At 35.2% G+C, this 9928-nt stretch overlaps 1 protein-coding gene across 1 annotated transcript; it reads left to right on the forward strand.

Annotated features, from left to right (window-relative positions):
* The first annotated feature begins 200 nt into the window (after nt 1-200).
* Nucleotides 201-4670, forward strand: ZNF518A (zinc finger protein 518A). The gene has a single exon (XM_007456180.1). It carries the CDS (start codon nt 201-203, stop codon nt 4668-4670), a length of 4470 nt encoding a protein of 1489 aa, XP_007456242.1.
* The last annotated feature ends 5258 nt before the right edge of the window (nt 4671-9928 follow it).

A 9928-nucleotide genomic window follows, 5' to 3' on the forward strand; every position in this document is an offset into this window, starting at 1 on the left:
CAAAATGAACTTAAAATATGAATTTTACTGATACTTCTGTGATGAAAATTTCAGTTCTTTGTTTGATTTTAGGTGAGTTAATGTGGGAAAAATCCTGGTATTTTGAAGATGTCTCGGCACAGTATTGTTTCCTGTTCAAATTACAAGTAACTTCAAGAGTTTGCAGGAAAAAAAGAAATTGGGATTTTTTTGGTTAAATCATGCCATCTGAACAGAAACATTTATTTTTTGATGAAAAACAGCATACTTTAAAAAGAGATTATGATGTGAAAAATGAGAGAGTTGATACTATCAGATCAGTACTTAAACCAAAAATTTCAGAAAGTAGTTTTCATTATGAACTAAAAAATGTGAAAATTGTTTTGCCGAAGATAAATATTCCAAATGAGGTCCTATTGAAACATGAAGTTGACAAATACAGAAAATTATTTCAGCATAAACCACAGACTGCAAGAAAATCTATCGGTATAAAGACTGTAAGCTGTGTAGAGGAGTGTATGTTACTCCATAAGTCTGAGAGAGTTGAAGAGGAAGGTATAAAAATGTCTGCAAAAATACTCAACTTCAACTGTTTGAAGTGCCGAGATAGTACTCGGTATAGCCCAAATGATTTGCAGAAACACTTCCAAATGTGGCACCGTGGTGAATTACCTTCATATCCTTGTGAAATGTGCAGTTTTTCAGCAAATGACTTTCAGGTATTCAAACAACATAGACGAACCCATAGAATTACTTTAGTAAAATGTGACATTTGTAACAATGAGAATTTATATACTTTATTAGACTTGACAAAGCATTTTTCATCCACACATTGTGTAAATGGTAATTTTCAATGTGAAAAGTGTGAATTCTCCACCCAGGATGTTGGCACATTTGTTCAGCACATACATAGACATAACGAAATCCTTTATAGATGTGGTAAATGCCATTATATATGTTTAACCAAAGGAGAGCTTCAGAAGCACCTTCATATTCATTCTGGTACATTTCCCTTCACTTGTCAATATTGTAGCTATGGTGCTACCAGGAGAGAGCACCTTGTAAGACATGTTATAACTTTGCACAAAGAACATTTATATGCGAAAGAAAAACTGGAAAAAGACAAATATGAAAAAAGGATGGCAAAGACTTCAGCAGGACTTAAACTAATTTTGAAAAGATATAAAATAGGTGCATCAAGGAAGACATTCTGGAAACGTAAGAAAATCAACAATGGAAGTGACAGAAGTATAGAAAAAAACACTCAAGTGCTTAAAAAAGTGAACAAAACACAGGCTAAATCTGAAGACCAGAGCCATCTTGTTCAGGAACATTTAAATGAAGAAAAGGATGAAAGACTATACTGTGAGAATAATGATAAACCTGCTGAGTCAGAGTCAGAAAAACCAACTCTTCTGTCCACCGGGCAATGTAATGGAGCTGAAGAGGGATCAAATTCTACTTCAGGTTTCCTGAAGACTGCTGTACAAGGACCTACAGTATTAATGGTAAAAAATAATAGAATAACAATTCCTGCTAACTACAGTGCTAAGTTTATGGGCTTTAAGATGGTGGATGGAAAACAACATATTGTAATAAAACTGTTGCCTACCAATAAACAGAATTTATATTCACCAGGCTCACAGTCAGGTGCTGTAAGGGACAGTACTGCAATTTTGCAGCCCCAGACTTTGGACACTACTGCATTTTTAACAGGAGTAACAACTGAGTTAAATGACACAGTTTACATGAAAGCAGCTACTCCATTTTCATCTTCATCTCCTATACTTTCAGGGAAGGTAACTTCAGAAAAAGAAATGGCTTTGCTATCTCAAACAAGTAATATGCTTCCAACAATGGATGATGGAAAAAGTGTTTCTCCTTTGCCAATAACATCAGAATTGATCACAGCATCGGTGAATTTGACCACAAAAGTAGAAATAAGAGAGAATGTTGACTTATGGGGAAGTCATATTACTCAGTGTCACCCTGAGGTATCAGGTACTGCCATTAAAAGTCAAGATAAAGTCACCTGTACTACCAAACCAAATTCATACAACAGTGGAGATATGCATAACTATTGCATTAATTATGTCAACTCTGAGTTACCTGTTGAATCTTCCAACCAAGGATCATTACCTTTTCATAATTACTCAAAAGTGAATAATTCTAATAAACGTCATAGGTTTTCAGGGACAGCAGTGTGTGAAAACCCTCAAAGAGAATCTTCATCAAGCAAGACAGTAGTTCAACAACCAATAAGTGAGTCAGTTTTATCACTAGTGAGGAAGGAGAGCTCAAACCCAGATAGCCTGTTAGCATCTATTAGTCGTTTAAATACTAAAGATGGAACTTTAAAAACACAAGCTGAAATTGAAGAACAGTGTGTTTTAGAAAAAGGACAAAACATTGATGGGCAGAACCTGTACACTAATGAAAATCAGAATTTAGAGAGCATGACTGAAAAGCCTAAATGGGATGACGTTTCTAGTGTTGAGTCACCTATGATGCCTAGAATTACATCTGTTTTCTCTCTCCAGAGCCAACAGGCATCAGAACTTTTGCCACCTGAAATAAACCAGTTACTTCAAGATGTATTAAAAGCAAAACCTGATGTAAAACAAGACTCTAGTAACACTCCAGATAAAGACCTGCCGCTTCATTGTGACCAGTCATTTCAGAAACATGAGGGAGAAGACAAAATAGTTGAATCTTCAAAAGACTTGAAAGTACAAGGCTTCTTTCCAATTCCATCTGGTAATATGGGGATTAATGTGGCTACAAATTATCTGAATTTAAAATTTAGTGGAAAAGAAAAACAAATGTTGTCAATGTCACAAGATGTGAGAGATTCAGAGAAGACCCCTAGAATTTCTGGTTTTGGCACATTACTTAAGACTCAGTCAGATGCAATAATTACACAGCAGCTTGTAAAAGACAAACTACGAGCCACTACGCAAAATGTTGGTTCTTTATATGTGCAGAGTCCACTTGTAAATTCAGAACCAAAAAAGGCTATCTTTGTTCAGACTCCAAAAGGCTTTTTTGTACCATTGCACGTTGCTAACAAGCCTGCATTACACGTTTCAGGAAGACCACTTCCATTGGTTAATACACAAGGTGTCCCTGCCTCTCTCCTTTTAAACAAGAAACCTGGGATGATTTTAACATTTAATAATGGGAAACTTGAAGGTGTTTCTGCTGTCAAAACTGAGAATGCTCAAGCTTGTGGAACTGCAAGTAAGGAGCCTTGCAGAACACCTTTTTTAAAAGTAGAACCGAACAGTAATTGTCTAACCCCTGCACTTTGTTCCAGCATTGGCAGCTGTTTGAGCATGAAAAGTAGCTCAGAAAATACTTTGTCATTAAAAGGACCTTACATTATTAAAACGCCAGCAAGTTCTTCAGTGAAAGGTGTTCCTGCTCCTAATATAATATCTGAGCATCAGGGCACTAAGTTGAATATCTCGGATTCAGTAAAACAGCAGAACAAGATTTTTCCAAAACCACCGCTTTACACCGTTTTGCCTGATGGCAAACAAGCTGTTTTTTTAAAGTGTGTGATGCCAAATAAGACTGAGCTGCTTAAGTCTAAATTAGTCCAGAATAGTACTTATTATAAAAATATACAGCCAAAGAAACCTGAAGGAACACCACAAAAAATATTGCTGAAAATTTTTAACCCTGTTTTAAATGTGACTGCTGCTAATAATCTGTCAGTAAGCAACTCTGCATCCTCGTTGCAGAAAGACAATGTACCATCTAATCAGACTATAGGAGGAGAGCAGAAAGAGCCAGAATCTTCTAGAGATGCCTTACCCTTATTACTAGATGATATGATGCCAGCAAATGAAATTGTGATAACTTCTACTGCAACATGCCCAGAATCTTCTGAGGAACCAATAGGTATTACTGACCATTCAGAGGCCAGGGTATTAAGGTGTAAAACAAATTGTACAATTGAGAGAAACTTCAATAAGAAAAAGACTTCGCAAAAGAAATGTTCAAGAATAAAAACTCATGAAAGAAGTAAAGATTCTGAAACTTCCTTTGTATCTAGAAACAGAAACTGTAAACGCAAGTGTAGGGATAGTTACCAAGAACCTCCAAGAAAAAAAGCATTACACAGAAAGTGTAAAGAAAAAGCAAAGCCTGAAGATGTCCATGAATCATTCGGATTCAGCAGACCTAGGCTTTCAAAAGATTCAGTCAGAACTTTGCGGCTTTTCCCCTTCAGTTCCAAACAGCTTGTGAAATGTCCTAGGAGAAACCAACCAGTTGTAGTTTTGAATCATCCTGATGCAGATGCCCCAGAAGTAGTAAATGTAATGAAAACTATTGCTAAATTTAATGGACGTGTACTTAAGGTTTCGTTGTCAAAAAGAACTATCAGTGCTTTACTGAAACCAGTTTGTTATAACCCTTCTAAAACAACTTACGATGATTTTCCCAAGAGGCACAAAACATTTAAACCTGTTAGTTCTGTGAAAGAAAGATTTGTGCTAAAATTAACTCTCAAAAAGACAAGCAAAAACAATTACCAGATTGTGAAAACTACCTCTGAAAATGTTCTGAAGGCTAAATTTAACTGTTGGTTTTGTGGTAGAGTATTTGACAATCAGGATGCTTGGGCTGGTCATGGTCAGAGACATTTAATGGAAGCTACTCGTGATTGGAACATGTTAGAATAATTTACTGTAATTACCAAGGAAAAGTAAAAGTACCTTAGAAGAAAATAGTGGGTTGAATTACTAATGCAGACATTTTTTACTTCAATATAGTACCTGAAGTTAAACATTTAAAAGTTGGCTATATTTCCATGGAAGAGCAAAAGTTTTAGTGTGATATTTGAAAATGCTGTCAGTGCACATGTAAGTTTTGAAAGAAACTAATCACAGATATACCTTGATTTAATTTTTTAAAATGTGTTCTTGGGAAGTTAGGGCTAAAAATTTTGATAAAAGTTTGGCGAGTTTAGTGACTCAGTAGAGAGTAACAGGTGACAGCCCCATTCCCTCTCTTCTTCCACCAGCCTTATGATTCTGATAACTGTAGCTCCCCTGAAGAGGTTGAGAGCTCTTTCATTATGGAACTGAAGGAGTTGCTCATCATTTGTGAAGATACTCTAAGAGAACTTGGGTAAAGAACTTACTCTACATCTGCAAAATGTAGTTCTTTTGAAGGTAGTTAAGCTCCTTTGAGGGTACATTTAACTCACTACAGTTACACCACATATGATGGTTGATAAGAGTTTTTGACAAGCAGATCTTTTTTCCTTATAAGCTGTATTACATGTCATTGATTGGAACACCCTTTCAAGGTGATTTTCTTTTTCTAAATGGCTCTCAAGCATTGCAGTAGATGGGCAATCTCGAGAGAAGAATTAAACTCTCTTTGTCTAGTTTGAAGTTCATTTAAAGAACTTGAACATTTTTCTGAATTTGGTTATACTCCCCAGTGATTCCCTTGCACAGAACTATGTTTATTTGACTTAAATTGTTTGTCCCCTCGTAAACCAAGTGGCCGATTTTTTTCTTGGTTGCCATCCCTTTAAAAAGAGTGAAACATAGAAGCACTTCCAAGGGAATGACTTTTCTTAAAAATTAAAAATTATTCCTCAGAAACAATATTTTGAAGTAAGATTAGCAAAGCAAATCATACTTTTGTGTTTATTATTAGTGTCTGAACATGTCCACATTGGGACAAACCATTTTTGTTAGCAACTTCTCAGTATGACTGACAACCCAAAGCAGATTACTGATTGTTTGCAGTTGGAAATTGAAGAAGCATTAATAGTGGACTCAGTGACAGTGCATAACACTTCAGGACAGATTCCGAAGGGATATGCCCAACAGGTAGAGTTTTAAAATGAATATTTTCGTGACAACAGAATCATCAATTTAAACTTCCCACTTTGTAAGTTTGGATCAAATTTTGTTGGACCATTGGACAATGGAGTTCTTGTATTAAAAAATTACATACTATATAATTTTTGTTACATTGTTACTACTAGTGTTATGACATTTTCATTGATTGAAAACTTCAGGGCTCCTTTTCTGTATATAACAAAGAATTTAAAACCTGTACATATTTTTGTACCTTTCAGTTATGTAAATTTTGCACAGAAAGTTTTTGACATAAAAAGTTTATTTTCTTTCAATTTAGTTCTGTGCATGCACTAATAAAACTTGTCGTTTAATTTAAAAGGAATATGTAAGACTTTACCCATGTTATTTTTTTGGTTTTCATTTCAGATGTATAATTTCTTTTTTTTGATAAATTCAGTTTTCAGGGATTGAACACTATTGTTAGCAAGTGCCTAAAAGATGTGAAACAGTTTACATACGTCAACTGTAACATTAGGTCCCAAATGGGCCCACTCCCCCAATAATTTTATTTTAAAGAAAGCCATACATAGATGCTTCAAGCTATCTTGCTATGCACATTATACATGTACTGTTTTTGTGCAGTTTGTCTACTTTCTTAGAAGTGAAGTATTTTTTGTATAAAACCTGTTACAATTGTGTTTCTTAAATTGAGCCTAAGAACGGAATTGATTGGAAATATATGGTATATATTAATAATGTATATGGTGTTTAAAGAATGGTAAGCATTGTTAATTTCTGTAACGAATGTCTTCAATTAAATTTATCTTAAGTTTGTGTTTACATAATTTTTTTTTACTATGATGAAGTCAAATGGGAATTCTAGTGGGAAATACTTAGTTTTCAAAGCTTTTTTTTTTTTTTTTTTAATGCTAGTGAATGTAAAATGAAGTTTGGGATATTTTTCCCCAAAAAATTATAGGTGAAATTTTGAGATTTTGTTTGAGAAGGGTAACATATATTATAATTTAACTATGCTGGTAAGAAAAGCCACAGAGAGGCTTATGTTCTTTAGTACCTAATGGCAGTAAAACTGAAATGTTGCTCTGTTATGGTTAGATCTATTATGATGCATCACCTTCTGTGAAGAGAGAGAAGGAACTGTCTTGCCAATGTTTGCAGCACTATAAAAATACATTTCAGAATAGCCATACCAGTAAAAAAAAAAAATCTAATGTCAAGATACATACTTTTTGCCTTAAGGTTTTAAAAGCTATTTTAAAAAGCTTTATGCCCCAGATACTCTAGTTGATACCTTTTATGAGTTTTTTTTGTTTTGTTTTGTTTTTTAAACTAGGTTATTCTGAAGGAGGAAAGCCTGCTTGGAGCCTCTTTATTGCCAGAGCAGAAAGTCTGAAAATAAAACCCTCTATCCTTTCTTTCCTTCTGGCTGAAAGTTAGCTAAAGATGGCTTTCCAAAATATGATATTCATTAGTTTGAAGTTCTTATTACAACTGGAAGAGTTAGTGTTATTTTTGCAATCCAACTTCTGGGTCAGGAGATTTTCATTTTTTCCTATTTGTCCTTCTGCACTGAAATGGGCCTCACTATTTGTCATTCACTTAAAATAATAGTTCAACTTTCAGAGTTTGAAATATAATTTCAATACTAACCATTCAGCACAGATTGAATTGTAATAGTTTTTTATAAAAATTTTTGTTTTCATTAAGGAGTCAGGTATTTCAGTAAAGGGTCAGACAAATAACTTAGCCTTTGTAGGCCATTAGTCTCTGTCGTTAACTACTTTGTCACAATGCAGAAGCAGCCATAGATGACACATGAATGAGTTTGCCTGTATTTTAATAAAACTTTGTTAAAAAAAAAACTGTCAGTGGGCCAAATTTGGCCCAGCAAATGGTTTACCAACCCTTGCTTTCTCTCAAAGATCGGTTTTTAGATTGAGATTTTTATTCAAAACAGAAGTTTGATATAGTTTTTTTTTGTGATATACACCAGCTATATAAAAGTTACAAAGTATAAAAACTAAAATGTATGTATATACAGTTAACCAAGGTAGATGTATTTGTTTAAAAGTGAAGTGAATGTAAAGGTAATGAAAATAATTAGTGGGTGAAGTAGATAGGTCTTTTGTGTGCTAAGGGTAATGCAATTTATGGAGAGATTAAAAATGAGATCAGTTGCTGTGAGAATTTATGTCCAGGTTAGATGAGAAATAGATACTAGTTCTTTTAGTGACTTGAAATCACTGGTGAGAAAAAGTAATAGGAATTCTTTAGGATGGGGGAGAAATGGAGGTTAGCTGAAAAGAGAATGTATTAATTCCATGCAACTCACTTCAGATTTTTTCTTTTTAGTAAGATTCCTTTGCACCATTGACATCTGCTTACTTAGGATATGTCCCATTTGTGTTGAGGTGTTGGCTCTGTTCCTTGTCACAGCAATTTGTTACAATCTTTGTTTTCAGCAAAGTGCCTTGGGGATCTCACCTGGTAAAACTTGCTGGGGGATGTTAGTTAAGAGCGCAGTATTTGCAAAAGAATTTCCCTATAATGGAGAGCTGAAATAGGATCAGCTTGGTTGATTTGGGTATTCATTGTTTTAAGTATGCTTCCTTTAATAACTAGACAAAAAGTAGCCAATATCTTGGAAGAGGTGTTTGATAATCTTATTTGAATTACTTTTTGACTATTTCTCTGTCTAAAATGGCTTCTGTTAATAAATGCCCCAAGTTTAAGAATCTTTTTTCTTTAAAAAGTGAACATCATAAATTATCATAGTGTAAACTTGAGTAATGTAGGAGGAATGTTAATGTACATCAATTTTGAAAATCATGATTTTAGTCAATGCCAAGAATGTACTTATAAAAAATACTAATGCCTAGTAGAGACATTTTTAATATGTTAAAAGAAGAATTCTTCCTTAATACTTTAGAGTCCTTCAACCAAAAGTGAAGGTTATATTCAGGTTGCAACTCAAACTGCCTCTTTCAATTAAGTAGTGAAACATAGGTGCCTACTGTTATCAGTTATTTCATAAGTTATTGCTATTGTTATTGTAGGAAAGCAAAATGAAAACTTGGAGAGAGACCAAAATACTATTTGCAAATGACTTTATTTCAGTATTTTGAAAATCCAAGAGAGTACGTTGAGAAATAGTTTTCTGAACACTTAAGAGTAATCATTTGGGAGGCAATAAAGAAGACCCATTTATAATAAGAGGCACAAAGTAAAAATTGTGTGAAGCTTCTAAAAGAAAAACCACAGAACCTAACTGGGAGAAATGCAGTGTTTCTGGGTGTAAGATTAAATATACTGCTGTTCAGAAGATCTCGTTTTCCATGCCTGTGCCCCACAGAAGGCTTGTATTGAATAAGGTGGTGGCAGCTGGGTAGTGGTGCCCATTGCCCCATTCCTAATTCATGCAGTATAAAAATCAGGACAGGGCAGCTACAGAACTGTGCAGTCCCCCTTTCCCTCACAGCTCTGTTATAAGAGACTTAACCTGCTCTGGTTGGTTTGGCAGTCATGTGGCAGCATACATCTCTCCCAGCTTTCTTGGGGCAGGAGAGCTATTGTATGTACATTCAGCAGCTGGTGAACCTTGGCACATTCTAGTCTCCTCCTATGCCTTCCCCAGCCACCAACACAGCTGTTCCACAGGGAGTGTTCAGGGAGCATTCAATGTAGACCCAGTTTCCCAACATTCCCCCACCCCACAACCTGCTCCATAGCACAGAGGCACAGGGGTCCTGTTCAGGGGAGGGTTGGAGTGAGCTTCAAAGATTTGGTAAACATGCTGTCTGTTACAAGGGGCCTGACTTTATCTGGATCAGACTGGAGCAATTTATACCCTATAGTATTGTTGAAAACAATAGAGCAATCATCTAGCAGTTACTGAAGGCTAACAGTTGCTGGTGATACCACTAGATATCACTGAGAAGCTTAAAGATGAGAGAGAGGGAGGGAGAAAGAGAGAGAAAGTCTGAATAAAACTGCAGATGCCCCTTGTAATCAGAAAGAATGTTTGCATGCTCAAGGCTGCAACCACATAGGAGCAACCCTTCCTGAATGTAGGGCAAATCTTGTAAACTCCCTAAACAGTG

The sequence above is a fragment of the Lipotes vexillifer genome, unplaced genomic scaffold (genome assembly GCF_000442215.2).
Source record: "Lipotes vexillifer unplaced genomic scaffold, Lipotes_vexillifer_v1.1 scaffold184, whole genome shotgun sequence".
NCBI lineage: Eukaryota > Metazoa > Chordata > Mammalia > Artiodactyla > Lipotidae > Lipotes > Lipotes vexillifer.